Below are 18,490 nucleotides of genomic sequence, written 5' to 3' on the forward strand. Positions count from 1 at the left end.
ACTTCTGAATGTCAAAAGTTAAACATTTTAGCTATTTTAAGGCGCTATGTATGGCGAAATGTTCATCTTTTGTGGACCAAATGCTCTGCAATGAGTTAGCTGGGAGATTTGGACTTGTAGTTTTTTTGACTTTCAATAAGTGATTTCACATCCTATTTTGAATAAAAATATTTGAATTTGAATTGAATTTGAATTTGATCAAAAAAAATGTTAGGGATTGATATGTAACCTCGAATCCAAGCGATTAAAATTTTTGTAAAACTTAAAATACCATGCAATAAAAATTACTGAAATGATTAACTTTAAATTTGCTACTGCTTTTAAACTACTCGTGTTATTTTTATCGCTCTAACAAGAGAAAATAGCTGTTTTATTTCTCTAAAAAGCGAACGTTTTAAAAGATAAAAAAACATATAACTTTGACATAAGGGACTTTATTTTAGATTCACTACAAACGGCCGCCCGGGGATTGTGTGCGAACAACGGGAGGCAGTGTGCTGCTGACTTTCACACGAATTATTTTTGTTTGGGATTGGTGCGCGCGCGTGAATCAAGATAGCTAAAGATATATAAAAGCTCTGCCCAAACATTGAAGGTCGTTGAACCTGATCCTTAGCCTTAACCAAACTTCGGGAAAGATGGGGAGGCGTGGGATGAAGTGGCAACCAACTCATTGCCATTCTTTTAAATCGACAATTTATGTAAAGTGATGATTATTCGTTTTGAAAATGATTATAATATCAATTTATGTAAAGTGATGCAACAATATTGATTAATTTCGTGACTTACACGTGTAAGTTAAAAAAAATAAAACACAAGTATCCTCTATAGTACTGTTATAGATGCATCAATCCAAACTAATAAATTAAACTAATTGATGAAATAAAGGTAAATTTGAGATAAAGATGAGGAAAGGTCTGCCCCACGACGAAATATAGTATATTATTAGGATTTGGTCGTAAAAGACATCATACCATTTGGGAATTTTCGCCATATTCTAGTTCTGTCATCATCAGAGCTATAAAAGCGTTGCCTGGAGTGATTTTTTGTATTACTATTGTTGTTGCGTCTAAATGATTTAATTTTACAGTTTTTTTTTGCGGGGCACCAAAAGGAACAAAGCTCCTTCATTTCTGGTGGTTTGGGCACGGGGGAGGGCGCTAGTGTGGGACCTGACTTACGTCGACAGTCTGGCTCCTTCTCATGTCTAGATAACTTCATTTGGTGCTGAGGCTGCTTCTTCGACAGCCGAAGACAGCAAACGTCGAAATATGTCGATCTCGGTGAGCTTACATATTTGTGCCAAATGTACAAAGAATTATCTACGTGCCTCAATCAGGCCAATGGATCACCCTAGCTATCAAACGCGGAAATGCTGCCAGTATTAATGGTACACTTCCCGTAGTGATAGTTTTAATTTAATATAATCATATATCGTCGCAAATATGTTGGTCTCAGTGAGTCATACATCTTTGTGCCGTTTGGTGTCGAGACACTTGGCCCGTGGGGCCCAGAGGCGCGGAGAATGTTCAAAATACTATCTTCGCGCCTCAATAAGGCTACTGGAAACCCAAGCGCTGGCAGCTATTTCGGTCAACGGATCAGCCTTGCTATCCAACGCGGTAATGCTGCCAGTATTCTTGGTACGCTTCCACGTAATGATAGTTTTAATTTTATATAGTCGTAGTATTGTAAATATAGTTATAAGATTTGTTTTGTTTGAATAATAAATATGTAATCATTGTATTGTAAATAATAGTTTCTGAAACGTCAAAGCGTTAGCAAAAAATATGTAAAACATAATTTTATAAGCGCCTAAGAACGAGTACCGTTATGGTGGAGTTAATTAATTCCAAATATTGATTTAATATGTAGAATCTTGCAAACAAACTAATTTAAATTTTAAAATAAGCCTGTACCCACATAACTCATAACTTGTTTGCAGTATTTGCTTAGTAGCTCTTAGTTCAAAGTAATTATTTTATAATTTACATTGACATATTTTTTATTGGCAACATAATTCGAAGTGGTTATTTTAATTATTTATTGGAATGAATAGGTATGTTATAAATGATATACATAACTATACTTCTATCACGGCATGGCAAGCGTCCTGTTCGCTTCGAATGAGTCGCGGAATGACTCAAGTGGCTTTGGTACAGGGAAGGGCTTTGATGTGGGATGCGACTCCGAACTTTTTGACACCTTTTTTTCCATAACATCGTATTCCTCATGTACTTAATAGCTGAGGTGATCACCTTCTATCAGGTGAATCGAATACTCCGATGTTTACAATCAACTTATTTTAATAAAATTTTACTGGTATATAAAAAAAAATGCGACTGTCTATTTGTTTGGGCATACCTTCATCCGTTTCCTACTCGAAAATTGTACAATTTTGTACGTGCTAGTTAAATTACTGGGCAAATGAGACTTAATTTTTCAAGAACCCTGAGCGGCACTGCATTGTAATGGGCAGGGCGTATCAATTACCATCAGCTGAACAGCTCCTGTTCGTCTAGTTCCGTATTTTCATAAAAAAAAACGCGTTAAAACCACAAATAAGATGACATCGTGTATTTTTGAAGATATCTCGAAGGTTTGCATTTTAGCCGAACGTACGTTATTTGTATTTCATTTTTTCACAGTGTGTAGATGAATGCATCGCTGTACTTATCTTCAAAGGTTTTTATAACTTATATACTTTATATTAAGTTTAATATTATTGTAAAATACAGCTTGCATTAAAAGATGATAAATATTGATGTAATATAGAGAGAAAAAAAATCATACCACTTTTCTATGCTCAACTTCTCTATAACTAGACATTCATAAGGGGGCGTCCATAAATTACGTGAGGTGTTTTTTTGAATTTTATGTACCCCCCCCCCCTCTTGGTGAGACGTCGTGAGATTTTATTCAACCCCCCCTCCCATCATCCAATCACACGTGAGATTTTTTAAATGTGGGTTTCTTACGTACTCGTCCTCGTTGGATAGTTAAGGTAAAAAGAAAAAAAATCCCTCGTGCTTTTATTTACGACTAGTTAAGACTAGTCATCAATATTGCTGAGAGTTTAATAAATTGTTTTCAATAGAATACTTAAATCGATAACTATTGTGATTAAAAAAAGGATATCTACTCTAATTCTGTCGATGGAGAATCATGCGTGGTCTGAAGAACCTCTATTGGAAACAACATGTCCATTTGATTAAATGGATCAAAATAGTATATTTTTTTTTTTGTTTCAATCAGAAAAAAATTGCGTGATATTTGCCGAGGCCCCCCCCCCCTCTCCAACGTAAGGTTAGATGAGATTTGACTCGACCCCCTCCCCCCCTTAAACATCTCACGTAATTTATGGATGCCCCCTAAGTGATATAATTTTGAATTTAATTGATATTTTACTATATTATTACCAAGATACGAAGGAAAATACACTCAAACACAAAGTCATACGAGGCAGTAGCTAAAAAAATTCATAATAAAATCTCGATGCATTCTTTTTTTTGGCATCCAATTGAAATCCTAATGTACTTCATTCTTCTTTTCCTACTTAGCAATGCGTTTCGCACTAGCACTGTTATTAAACAGTTACTATTATTTGTTAGTTACATAACTTATTGGTAAACTATTAATTATATTGACAACACATTGAATTTTAGAAATCCAGTCCACATCGAGGTCGACGTGTCGTTTTTGTTTTGTTTATCAACAACTAAGGCACACACAGTTCGACTCTCCAATTGCTTAGATATCTTTTACGTGAGACAGTATATGAGTATGTATTTAGTTCAATTACTGTTGCCCTAGATTAAATGTATATTAATAAGTGTAAGGTAATGAATTAATTAAGTTATTTTATATATATTTTTTATAATCACTTATAAAATGCTCACAGAATACCTTTATTTATTTACGGTGTGTGGATGAACTCAATAACTATTGTTTTGCATTAATTTACATTTACTTTTTTGATTTACTCGTGTAATGGCCGTTCCATTTTTCTGTCCCAATAAACTTATCGACGGTAACTCACCTTTTCCGTACACGCTGTCTATCAATAGGACGACGTATAGCTTACGAGCGATAGACGTTTGTACGGAAATTGCAATTCACGCGTCCCAATATAAGGCGATAAGAATGACTTATCGGGTATATTGGGACAACTTCAGATTATTGACAGCTAATTACTGACAGTAGAAGGTAGTAATTTATCTCTATCTGAAGATAGTATGTTGGAAACGGCCGTAAGGAATTGACTCTTTGACGTTTGAGTATATTTGTTGCATCACTTTACATATTATATTGTAATTGAAATGATTTGTAAAACGATGAAACGTTATTTGAAAAAAGTGTGAAAACAAAAGTTGTAGATCTTTTTATTACTTACAACTTTGCCATTTAACTTTTTTCCATAGGACTTGCAGTTTTTCCGGAAATCGAGATAAACCGTTATTTACCTTAAAACACCCCTTTTCCACTTCCCGAACTCAGATCACCCGTAATTTATTTTTTCTTTAATCTTTGTTATTTTCTTTTCCATTTCCAATGGGTTTTATTTTACATTTTTTTTGTGATTTCAATAATTATCGCCACTGGTCTATTAGTGCACTCTGTAATATATGACCCTTATTTGGATTGCATACAATATCGACTTATTAGTGGACGATTTAGCATAAAGGTCACGAAATAATCATCAGTTCCGGAGATCTTTTGCAAAAACATAGGAATCATAGGAACTTTCCTAAATTTCTTAAACTGTATATAAAGTCGAATAAATAAAAATAAAAGTCCGCTATTAACAATACCATTTTGAAAGGAAATATCATTTGAAAATAGAATTAAAAACAAAGTTATCGAATTAATTATTACTATAGCCTAACTTTGCCCTCGGAGTGCTCCATGGTTTGCGAACTTCGATCATTACATTCGAAAATATGTCCAATGTAGCCGTTATGGCAGTAAATTCCTCGAATTGCGACCACTTACCGGAAGACGTAGTGGTGGTAGGTCCCTTACGAGATGGACCGACGATCTCGTCAAGATCGCTGGAATGGGTTGGATGAAGGCAGAGCAGGAGCGATTGTCATGGGGATATTTGGGGGAGGCCTTTGTCCAGCAGTGGACGTCTTTCGCCTGAAATAATGAATATGTAAATGTATACAAACCAGCAAAAGCAGAAGCGATAGCTGCCACCAGGAAGCTCAGCGTAACTGCTGGGCCAGCGACAGTCTTGGCCACGGCACCAGCTAGTACGTAGACGCCGAGACCCAAGGTGCTGCCGACCCCCAGTGCCGTGAGATCCAGCAGACCCAGACACCGGGACAGCTTGGTCGTGTTGTCATCTTGGAGCTGCTTGCAGCGACGCAGGGCCGCGAATAGTTTGCCACAACCCATCTGAAAACAACATCCGATTCAATCACATGTCATTACTTGCGTTATCATCGTATTTATTACACGGGTAAGTTGAGTTAGTTACGGCCGTTCCCAATATTCAGTCTATCGTTTACTTGAGATAAAAATCGTAACTATCGTTGACTTTTCTGTCCCAATAAACTTATCGAATGTAACTCACCTTATCCGTGCACGCTGTCTGCCAATGGGACGACGTATAGCTTACCAGCGATATAAAGTTTGTACGGAATTTGCAATTCACGCTTCCCAATATAAGGTGATAAAAATGACTTATCGGGTATATTGGGACAGCTTCAGATTATTGACAGCTAATTACTGACAGTAGAAGGTAGTAATTTATCTCTATTTTTTAGATAGTATATTGGGAACAGCCGTAAGTGACACAAAATATTAATCATCCTTACGTGGTCGTATAAATCGGCACCTACGATATCGCGCGGTTACCATTTCTTACAGGTTGTTCCGAAATGATGTTATGGAAAATTGATTTATTTAATAGAATTATGTATTTTATTTATGAATACATTTTATGATTACGGTTACGTACAACAATAGTTGTTTTATAACTTTTCCTTATTTTATATAACTATTTCATACATATTTTAGAATGCGGTATTCACCTTAAAAGGTAATGCATTTAGTAATAAGTCCTTTGTAACTTAGCATAATTATGTAATATTGTAATTACCACTAAATTGGAGTGTCAGTAAAGTGAATCTAAATAAATAAGCAGTTCTACGCGTGTGTTTATTTAATGTAGCCAATATAGAGCCCCGCTGTATATGCTTTTACAAAAAGATTCCAGAAAATGTTCAAAACAAATGTATTACGAAATTCAAAAGAATTGTTAAAAACCTTTGTGTGGTTAAGGTTACTAAAATAAAAATGACTTTCTTAATGATATCACAGATTGGGAATGGAGCGACGCCCTCAGGCCAGGCTATTAAATAATATTTTTTTAACGATATTACATTGTAATCTATAAATCATATAAATTAATGGGCAAATGAGACTTGACATCTTATGTCTCAAGGTGACATAAGGCGCAGCCTGCTGTAGTGCCGCTTAGAATTTTTAAGTATTTCAAGAATCCTGAGCGGCACTGCATTATAATGGCAGTGCGTATCAATTATCATCTGCTGAACGTCCTGCTCGTCTCGACCCTTATTTTACATAAAATAATGTAACCATATTTTATAAAAAAAAAAGCCTGCTGAGTTACCTGCGCCCGTTCTTCTCAGGTATGAGGCATACTTTTTCGAATGAGTTAGAGTTTTGACTTTCAATAAGTAAAATCATATCCTATTTTGAAAAAAAAATATTGAGCGATGGCTGGTCTCTATAATATTATGTACAGTATCGTCATTGCAACTGGCACTTGCTCAAGTATTGCTTTCATTTTACTCAGGAAATATAGTACAGAATTGCTGGCAAGACGCCGTATAGTTACGAATATAAATAAATAATATATTTAAATATTATGTAACCGCTCAACAGACATGCTTTATCAATGAAATAATATTTCTACCTTTAAATAATTTACAGAAAAACCAATGCCTGAGAAAAACAATTTCATTGCTTCGATAACGGAAGATATTGAACGCAGCAATACGTTACGGTTACTCAAACACACTCAATAAATGCAAACTCATTTTGATACTAGCTAACAAAATTTGCATGAAGGTTTGTCTTGGATACAGCAGTGTATACGTGAATACGTGTACATATCGATATTTTCTTATAAATGTTTGTAAATGTGAATATAAGTTTGTTTGTTACCCTTTCACGAAACTATTTTGATTAAATTTAGTACAGAGATAGACTAGAACTTGGAAAAGGACATACCTTTTTATGCCTATACTAGACTAGACTAGACTAACAGGTTTGGAGGGGTTAAAATAGGGGGTGGAGGTGTGAGTGGAAATTCTTTAATATCAAAGATAACACCATGAAAATTGTATTTATGTACTTGATAAGAAATAAATAAATATTTGTTCTAACGTTTTTAAAATATAGTGTGGGGATGAAAAAATGGGACGAAATAATCTATGCTTTCGCGCCTAACTTTGAATTCGATTTTGATTATATTTGGCACAAAAATAGACTAGGCCAAGTTGAAAAAGGACGTAAGCGTAAAATATTTATGGTTCAGCAAAGAATATGAAAATAAAAAAACGTAGTATGAAAAAAAATATTAATAAGAGCAGTTTTTATGTATATTATTTGCAAAGTATCTTAAAAAATACCACGCAGACGAAGTGGCGGGTAAAAGCTAGTAAGTTGTTTTAACTTTACGATAGTCAGTGGTACTCAAAGAACGAAGTGTAAAAATAAGTTCAAATATGGAATATATTACATCGTACCGTGTAATTACCTCTTCTCTATGGTGTATTGTTTAATGTAAAATCATTGTTCTTGTTATTCTATCGGTACGGTATTTGTTATTATTTTAATCACATAGTATGTATATGTTAACGGTCTTAGAACATTTATACGTCTATGTAGAAAAATTAAGGATGACAGTTAACCTCTATTTTGAGCGTGCATTACACTCATACAAAGCTACATAAAAATCGCCATCGTAAGACGTAGCTTCACGCACACTCAAGTAATAAACCTAGCCTATTTTCATCGGTTGTCTAGAGGCTCTATCTACACGTAAGTGTATAATCCGGTATTCTATACAACAACTATAAAAAGGTAGGGAACACCTTAATCGCTCAGATGTATGAACTACAGGTAATCCCCCCTATAATGCGGTAGAGTGGTTCCGCTTTATAGGGGTACCTATTCCCTTATAAAGCGTTTTAACGACCTCGTAAATCGTAATTAATAGTAATAAACCACAATTCGTAACAAGTGTTTCCAATTGTTTGCCTAGTTTATTAAAGTTTTTAATATACAAATTTAATAAAATAATTTAATTTTGTTCTGATGAACTGTAGATATAATATATCAAAATAAATTTAACAATTTAGAAATATGTATCTGGGAAATCGCGCGAAATAAGGGTGCTACCGCGTTATAGCGCGTATTTCTGTAATATTAATATAATACCTATTATGCTATATAATGTAGAATACGAAGCCGAAATGCATTTTAAAATAGTAAAACGAGACTATATCGGCATTTATTTAATGATGGCATAAATTACCATCAGCTGAACGTCCTGCTCATCTCGTCCCTTATTTTCATTAAAAAAAAGGCGGTACCCATTCAGGCGACATCCTAAGCGGTAATATTATATATAAACAAATCGTCCTTTAAAACAATCGGTACGAGAAAACATTAATGCCCATATTTTTAATGCCTCTAAGTACCCAGAAGTAGGTTAATAGCTCTACCACTATCATCATAATATACAGGTAACCTCTAAAGTCTCATACTAATAATGTAAACGAACCCTTAACAGCTTACAAGGTAACAGAAATCCCAATTGAATATAAATATCATCTTAAGACTCGGTGCTTTTTACATTCTCGCAACTTAGCGGAAATACAACTTTCTATTTATATCTTGAATATAAATTAAAATATATATTTACTAAGGACATTTCTGCTGAACTATTTAAAGGACCAGTTAACGGGAATATCTAGTTACGATTGCAATGTTGTTTGTATTAAGTGTTGCTTAGCGATGTAGCGAAAAGTTATTTTTTAGAGGAAGAAAGTATTTAGGCAAAAGTCAAAGTCATAGTTAAAGTCAAATAAACTTTAATCAATTAGGCTTAAGCTAAGCACTTCTGAATCGTCACTATAAATATATCTTTTAAATTACTGAATCAAACATATGTTCGAAAAAAGTAGAGCTCGTGAGAAAAACATACAAGAAACTCAACGGCCACTCAATTTCAATCAATAGAGTATTTTACAATTGCGGTAATTTACAAAACAAATTAGTAAAACTATATGTCGCAATCAACATATCACACATAAAGTGTGTACGAAAGGACACCCCGAAGATTCGCGATTACGAATTTAATACAGAAGAAGTCACGGGCAGAATATAGCTTCCACATAGCCTATCTATTAGCCAATCACATGATCTAACAACACACAAATTTTCATTGAAATCTTTCAACCCGTTGTTAATTTATAAAAGGACATTCTATAATAAAGTCCCAGCCACTGTTCAGGCATTATCTATAAATAAATTTAAATGTTTTATAAAAAAATGGCTCTGTCGTAAATCCTATTACTCCACTGCTGAATATATAAATGATCGGACAGCCTGGGACTAGATTGTGATTATTTTATAGAGATAGAAATGACTGTACAATATTGTATATTTTTATTGAAAAGAGCGCAAAAAAAGAATGCTGGGATAGTTTCTTGCGCCGCTTCTTCTCTCTCAGAGCGCTATTTGTTTCCGAAGTGGTAGTAGTATCTAGTAGTTATTAGAAATGACATCAAAAAGAATTCTAAAAGAATCAATTTTGAGAAAATAAATGCCTTTTTATGCCTTTTCATACTGGAAACATATTCGGTTTGAGTGAGTTATGAAACGTGTATTTATCACAAAACTAGCTGACCCGACAGACGTTGTTCTGTAAATATAATAAATAAAATAATGTTTTTATATGAATTTGTCAATAATACATATATCATAACATCAAAAATTACTTCGTATAATATGCACCCTGCTGTCGCAATGAAATTGTTTCACAGCAGAACTGTCAAACCGTGCGTCAATAAACTCTCTCATAGAAATTATGTATGGACACATCAAAGGAAAAAGAAATTTGTTGTTTTTATTTTATTTAGCAGCATTTTTCACCATTTATTCACCTTTTAAACCTTCCCTGGACTACCACAAATAATTCAAGACCTAAATTTGCCAAATCGGTCCAGCCGTTCTCGAGTTTTAGCGAGACTAACGAACACCTATTCATTTTTATGTGTATAGATAACACAAAAAACGTAATTTATGACAGAGACTTTAGATTTATATATATACAGGCATAGTTCTGTCAAAATAAGATTACTTGACGCTAATTTCAATGTAATAAAACTTTAGTTATAAGTGTATTATACATATTATCTTTTTACAATACTTAATATATGACTTTATCTTATCATAATCGTTGGAATTAAATTTTCACATTTTCCAACATTTCTTTATTTGAGTGTCTACAATCTGCATTAGTACGTTGAAGCACATACAGTGATTGTATCGACAAGTTAATGAACGTTAGTTTCGATTTTATTCGATTCAATTGAAATTTTCTTTCAACTGTTTAGACATCTCTAGCGGCACTTGTTATTATTATACATCTACCCCCTTATTCATAATAGTCTGCTAACTTAAAGCATTGCTAATTCTCACTCTGTCTTCTTCTATTGACCTAAGTCAGAATGAGAAAAAACACTCCTTAGCGGCTGTTTAAAGTTAGCGGACGTTATGAATAAGGGGGCTAATATTTAAAATTCTCGTGTCGCGGTGTTTGTAGTTAAATTCCTTCAAAACGGCTTGACCGATTCTCATGAAATTTTGAGTGGATATTGGATGGGTCTGAGAATCGGATAACATCTATTTTTCATCCCCCTAAATGTTATGGTTGGTCCACGCCACTTAATTTTTTTTTATTTTTTGACATTTTTTTTATTTGTTTGATTATGAGTCAACAGTTACTTTTGTATCGCGATTTTAATATCGGCAATACAACGTTTGCTGGGTCAGCTAGTATTAATTATAGAAATCCAAATTTATTCAAACAAAACAGATCTTATAAGTACCTTGTCTGGCCATAAATACTGCTACAATTAAAAATAAACAAATTTATTATATTTGAATTTGGCATCTGTCATTTTTATATGATTGTTAATTGAGTTTTCTCATTTTGGCGCCAATACATTGTACAATATTTTGTGATATTAAAATGGGGTGGTGTGATAAAGAGAACCGAAACGATGTGATTGTATTTTACAAAGTAGGTATGGAGCCAAATGCACTTCCTAAAACTCTCCATGCGCTTGGTGTTAGTAAAATATTTGTGTACCGGACTATTAATAGGTACAATGAGACCTCCTCTTTTTGTGACACAAAAATATCTGGCCATCCACGTAGTGTTCGTACGAAAGAATTTGAAGAAATACTATCCGAAAGCAAAAGATTTTATCTCGGGAGATGAAGATAGCACCTAGAACCATGTTGCGTATTTTAAAATATGACTCAGGACTTGCAGACTATTAGAGACGTGCTGGTCATCTCTTAACTCATAATTTAAAAAAGAATAGAATCGAAACAACTAGGTACTGTAGCAGCACGCAAAAAACGGCAGATTTTTTTTTTTCAAATGAGCAACAATTTAATAAACAAAATGACCGTATTTATGCTCAAGGCTCTAAGGAAGCTTCCCAATTAGACGACAGAGTGCAACGTGGGCACTATCCTTCAGTGATGTCTTGGTGGGGTATTAGCTATGAAGGAGTGACTGAGCCATACTTTAGTGAAAAAGGTATCAAAGCATCGGCACAAGTGTATCAATGTACCATTCTTGAGAAGGTAGTGAAGCCCCTTAATAACACCATGTTCAATAATCAAGAATGGTCCTTCCAGCAAGACTTGGCGCCGTGTTGTAAAGCTCGGTCTACGCAGTCTTGGTTGGACTTCCTCAGAGCTGAAGACTGGTCGTCGTCTAGTCCCGATCTTAATCCGCTGGATTATGATTTATGGACAGTTTTAGAGAGTACGGCTTGCTCTTAACGCAATGATAATTAAAGTGAAGAATTTTCTCATGGAAAGAGTGCGTACTTCTATTGATATCTGGTCTCAATGTTTAAAGGACTGTATTGCAGCCAGAGACCACTTCGAATAAGCTTTTTATATTTAAAATTCTTTTATATTTATGTATTAAACTAACACACTGTAAAAGTAATAAAGTTATTTGCAATAGAATTTTTTTCTTTGTGGCAATATTTATGGCAAGACTAGGTATACTTACAATATCATGATTACATGAAATTAAAACTATGACGGTGAAGTGTACCAAGAATACTGGCAGCGTTGCCGCGTTCGATAGCTAGGCTGATCCGTTGACCAAAATAACTGCCTGCCCTTGGGTTACCAGTAGCCTTATTGAAGTGCGTATATAGTACGGACTGTGACTGTAACCGATTGTTATTGACAAGTCGTAAAAAGTCAGCCACTGATATACGCTCCCTTGTATTTTGAATATTAAGCCACTAGCTAACGCACACATTGACAAATCAAAATTGGTCACGTCACGCGTGCTGTCAGTATACTATACTCGTAAGCTACCAGACTTACAAATAAACCTGGTATAAAGTCATACTTGAATACAAACCAAGAGTAAGTAAAATATTTACAAATAGACATTTTGCTTATGATTGGTTTATTCAGACGTATAAGGTTTCCCGCGTTTATTTGCAAGGCTGCTTTATATTCGGAAAATGTCAGAATTATCATTACATTGATATTGTTGTCAGCGATACAGTCAACATTTCGCATATTCTTGGTTTATTCTCAGGTATAACTTAATACAAAGTTTATTTGTAACGTCGTACGTCTGTACGCTAGTATATTCTAAGTGACGACACACCTGCTCAGCTACCATCTTTGACAAAATGTCTCGAATGTCTTTAATCAGATGTTTGCATTATATTAACATATACTTATTTTCAGCCGCAAAAATAAATTCGAAATCGCTTCAATTGTTTAGATTACTCAAAACATGAAACAGCAAGCAAATAAAAATAATAAAAAATTGAACTGCTTTGAATAGATATTAAATCAAATCAAATCACATTTATTAATAACACCATGTTACAAGACAAAAAACAAAAATAGGTCAATTTAAAATTCAAATTATCATTTTAAATAGGTAGGGAAGTCCTACCTCACAATAATACAGTATTGATTCATTAAATGTTCCATTTCAGATTGTATTAAAAACTACTAAACAAAATGACAATGTTTGTCCTCGATCCGTAGTAGTCATTTTCAATTTATTTTAGATGAATAAAAGCGTTTTATCAATAAATTTAGAAATGTATTTATTCAATAGGGTTAATGCCATCACTTCGAACCGTCAGTCTTTGAAGCCCAATGATAATTTTGAATTTCATTGAACCCAAAAACCCTTGTTGATCACACAATTTGCGTCACAAACCAGCATTTGCTTTCACATTTCTCTAGCTGGACTGAACAATACAAAATTTCATTTTCTATTGTACAATGTTTTTAGGCCTGGTGCGGCCGAATAACAGGACCCAGATTTTTATATATTAAAGAAAAATCCTATTTTTTTAAATCTGGATTCTATTCATATTTTTATTGTTTTACGAGTATAAGCTGATCCCGCTATCATTTGTATTGCCACATAAATTATAAAAAAAAATGCAATAAAAATTTTTGGAGTACTTATAAAAATAATTACCAACAATTCCCAGATTTATCAAATGTACATATAAATTTTACAAAAATCGATCAAGCCGTTTCAAAAGAGAAAACGAACTAACATTGTGACACCAGAAATTTATATAGATTTAATCACCGAAAAAAAAAATAAGAATAGCAATATTTTTAAGAACACAAAACACAGAAAACTTTATATTAAATTAATGAATATAGCATAAGTTTATTAAGATAAACACTCACCATTTAATTTCCACAATTCCAAAAAATAAATCTTAAGAAAATAAAATATTAAAAGTCACTCAATGACATGACAGTATATCGGTACTGTGTGGCGCAGATTGCTCTATCATCACCTTCTGTTTGCCATCTCATATACCATATCTTTACAGCCGCTAAGCTCTGCAAACCGCGATTGTGACTTGCTTCTAATTAAATAATATTTAATCAACGTGTGTTAATTTTTTCCTTGATACCAATGATGAACGCCTGTTTGTGAGCATGTTCTTAACTACACTAACCATTTTCTGTTAAGTGTCTTTTTTGTTTTGTCTAATGAGTTATGTTAATTAGCTTGATCTAAATTGTATTTTGTACTGTGAAAATTAGAATGAACTCATCGCAATTGCGTTCAAATAACATCGGAAATTGTCTTAGTCACAGCGAATGTGTTTTCGTATTCCTTAGTCCTAACTGTATGGTAAACTGGTCCTTTGGGAGTATTCTTATTTTAAATATTCCCATACATAAAGGCAAAAATAAGAATTGTATATGATGAATTCTTTGGGAGAAATCTTATTTAAAAAATTCCTATTTGTATAAAGGAAAAAATTAGGTATGCTGTTCAAAGATTGTAAATGATAATATTTACAATAACCTATATTTCATAACGCTAATAAGTGCAGCAGAATAAAGACAAGGTACCATTTAAGGTAAAAAAGGTGTAGGAGGAGTTTGTGGTCACTGCCGCCCGTTTTTTTTTAACCTGGCAGTACACTTAAAAGTTATCGGAAATGATGAGTTTCAGCGCGTCACATCTCTCAAGAATTCCTCTCACCAAATGACTCCCGGAAATCATTTGATTCGGTTTGGTACGAGATGTTTTCTAAAGTTTACGCAATTTGATTTAAGTGAAACCTCCTAATCGACGAAGATTTGACAGGAGCTGGTACACCTAGAGCTGAGTTGTTGATACTTCATGTGGTGCTGAATTTGCACCTATGGTAGGCGGTTCTATCTACTATTTAAGTATTGAGTCACATTGGATTTAATAAAAAAAAAATATCTGTGACGTAAAATCGCTCCACGTGATTAATCAATTTATGTTATATTTGAAAAATCAATAAGATACTTAACACATTTCAATAAACATTTATGCAACGAGTCGTGAACACCACAACGTGTATGAAAAACGGCTATTTCTGTTTATTTTATGGAAATTAGCGTCCAAAAACGAGCAGATGAATCTAGATTTAACCGGATATAGCAGTGACAATATGAGTGAGGCTAAGATGTGTTATTAAAAGATAGTAATCAGGTAGATAGTTAGCGCATAGCAACACAGGCGCAAGCAGACACACGGTACACGACGAGCTGTTTGCTCAGTGATAGTGATTTATATTTAAATGTCATTGTTGTGACGTGGCTTATCATTTAAAGTCCTAATCAATATTGAATGAATCAACGACCACGAAGACTGTGGCATGAGGAACTCTTACGAACCTGACTGTAGAATGAACTTTAGTACTATGACGTACTAATGTACCAGTATCCATTTAGATTCATACTTTAAACTAAGATGTTTGGCTACTTTAAATTATTTTTGAGGAGTAAAATCCGCTTTAGACGATTTCATAGGGACCCAACGAAGAGCGAGAAAGCGTCTTGTGCGAGATAGGGAAATAAAACATACCCTGTATTAAATTATAAATTTATAAATTAAACAAAATTCATAGTGTAATTTTAATTAAGTTGTTTAAAGTAATCACTTATTTTGGTTTGACAGAAAGATTTTAATGCATAAGCCATTACAAAATTTTCAACTTTTGTAATTTAAGTTTAGCAGTACGTGTTTGCTTTTTTTTATGGAATAGGAGGACAAACGAGCGTACGGGTCACCTGGTGTTAACTGATAACCGCCGCCTACATTCTCTTGCAACACCAGAGGAATCACAAGAGGAAGGTGTGCGCGCTTTTTTTGAAGGTACCCATGTCGTATCGTCCCGGAAACACCGCACAAGGAGGCTCATTCCACAGCGTTGTAGTACGAGGAAGAAAGCTCCTTGAAAACCGCACTGTGGAGGACCGCCACACATCCAGATGGTGGGGATGGTATCCTAACTTGTGGCGTGTCGTGCGAAACACTCCCCGTGATAAATGCGGAGACACAGAAATGAAGCGATGATTTAAAGAAGCTGCAAGGCGTCTTAAATCACTAACAGCTGATAATGTCTGGGCGATTGACAAAATCGGAGTTGACTCCTGTACGTCTTTATCATTCTCACTTATGGTTCGTTTTTGTGTGTTATTCACATTCTCAATAAAATCTTCAATTCGTCGGTCAATTGAATTTCGTCGGGTGCCACATTGTCAAACCCTGCATTATCAGGGGTTCTTGTTCTTTTGTTGTTGGCGTATTAGGCATATTAAACGAGATGAAGAATCACGCGACGTACGAAGTATTAAGGCGACACTAAATGACAGCGACCTTGAGCGATATGAGTTCACGGCTGCCGGCCAGCCATCTATGTAACAAAGCCAATATTTTCAAAATTCTTGTGTGAAAAACTAATCTGAATAAATAAACCTACACAAAAAAGTACAAGCTATAAGAATAACTTTTCTGAGAGAAGTACCAAAAAAATGCGTCACGCCATGCCAAAAAACTTGTTTAGCTTCAAAGAAAAGTGGTAGTTCAAAAAGGCTCGGCAGTGTTAACTATATAACCAGCAGTAAGCATTAGCAACATTACCTTCAAAAATAGGACTTAAGGATATGTGTAACAGGATTAAATAGTGTTCATAGCTCGAAATGCTATACTTTCGCCACAAATAGAGAGAATAGATTTCTCGGGTAAGCCTGATAGTGAATTTTTACGACGTTGATTCGACACCCTGATGGTTCTAGCTGACTAGCTGGTCAAATAGACCATTTGTATCATACTTCAGCTGCCAAGCCCCTGAACTGATACTGAACCACAACCAAACCGAGAATTAAATAAATTTCAATTTACACACAAGTCTTAAAATAAAAAAAATCTCTCCTTTTTTATAAAAATAATTTATTGATATTTAATTACACGTTATTTAACTAAATTATGCGGTATAATGATATTTTCATTGTTTGTATTTAATACCTTCTTTATAACAATATAAATATTTTTCTTCTTATCCTAACTTACCTTTGTGAAGGATCCATACCCTTGGAGCGCTTGTTCGACGTTTTATTGATTTAAATGGTAGAAAGTGTGTGTGTACTTATGTATGCAGTATGCACGCAAGACTTCTTTGGGCTAACGATTCAAAAATCTTTAAAATGATTTATACTTCGTGCTATACGTTTTAAGAAAGAAGAATTTAGTAAAAATCTTTCAATGATGGCTTTGACAATTAATTATTAAATAATGAACACGGCTGTATGGGCTTGAACCCTTTGCCTGTGCTAATAATGGACGAAGAAACCAAAAAAATAACGAATGACGCAAATGTCAGAAAGTTTTAGGAACCAACTTCAACCTGTTAAGGTTTTTTTTTTTTTTTTTTTTGGCGGGAACGAGTGAACGAAGGAAGGCGCGCTTATACAAAAAAAATTGTTTAAATTATTGTTCATTGTGCATATATTTTTCATACTTGTAAATTGTTTATCCTGGTTTATAAAAATTCGATTTTTGTATATATAAATTGTTAAGTTCCCCCATGGGGAAGCGTACAGGTAAAAGGCCGAAGAACGGCCAGAGCGACGCAGAACCAGCAGACGAACTTCCCCTATCCGAATCCTCGGTATCTGACGCGGAGGTGACTGAACGTCTCATTGTAAGAAGAAAGGATAAAGAGAAGTATACCCCTTATAGAGCGACAAATTATTATAGGTTGTACGACGAAAATTCAAATAAGAAGGAATTTATTGTATTTCTCAATCGCAAGCAGGGTGAAGTCAAAATATCAGACAAGGACAGGTTGGGTCTGTCAAATGGAATCAGGAGGCATTGCGTATCGGGTGTGTTGCACCTGAGGTCCGTTAATGCTTTTAAAGTTGGTGTTACGTTTGACCTGCCTAACAATGCGAATGTATTTTTAAAAAATGAAAAGTTACTTAGCGAGTTGGAGATGGTTGCCTCAATTCCGGCTTCTGAAACGGAGGTCACTGGAGTTCTTACTTCTGTTCCCACTGATTACTCCAACAAAAAAATTCATCAATTAATTGCATCGAGTAAAAAAGTTATTGCTGTGAGAAGGTTCATGCGACGAGTAAAGGACCCACAGGGTGTTGTCTCCTTTGTTCCAACGCAAACTGTTGCAGTCACATTTGCATCAACGTTGTTACCTGAGTATGTAACACTTGATCACTGGAGGCATGAGGTTAATGTATATGTACCCCCTATTAAACAGTGTCTACGCTGTATGAAATTTGGCCATATTGCTAAATTTTGTAGAAACAATGAAGTTTGTTCCATATGTTCTGACAATCACAATTTTAA

At 34.4% G+C, this 18,490-nt stretch overlaps 1 protein-coding gene across 2 annotated transcripts in view; it reads right to left on the bottom strand.

Annotated features, from left to right (window-relative positions):
• LOC126972786 (cationic amino acid transporter 3) overlaps nucleotides 1-18,490 on the bottom strand; it is a 64,606-nt gene that overhangs the window by 17,012 nt on the left and 29,104 nt on the right. Inside the window, exons 1-2 of one of the 2 annotated variants that reach the window (XM_050819831.1) lie at nucleotides 14,038-14,283; nucleotides 5,172-5,400 (exon numbers count right to left, since the gene is read on the bottom strand). In XM_050819831.1, the coding sequence (XP_050675788.1) occupies nucleotides 5,172-5,400; nucleotides 14,038-14,040 (232 nt within the window). In that variant the 5' untranslated portion in view covers nucleotides 14,041-14,283. Of the gene's footprint in view, nucleotides 1-5,171; nucleotides 5,401-14,037; nucleotides 14,284-18,490 lie in introns of those variants that run through there. The other variant, XM_050819832.1, reaches the window with a different exon arrangement.

This window comes from Leptidea sinapis, chromosome 27 (genome assembly GCF_905404315.1).
Source record: "Leptidea sinapis chromosome 27, ilLepSina1.1, whole genome shotgun sequence".
Lineage (NCBI taxonomy): Eukaryota > Metazoa > Arthropoda > Insecta > Lepidoptera > Pieridae > Leptidea > Leptidea sinapis.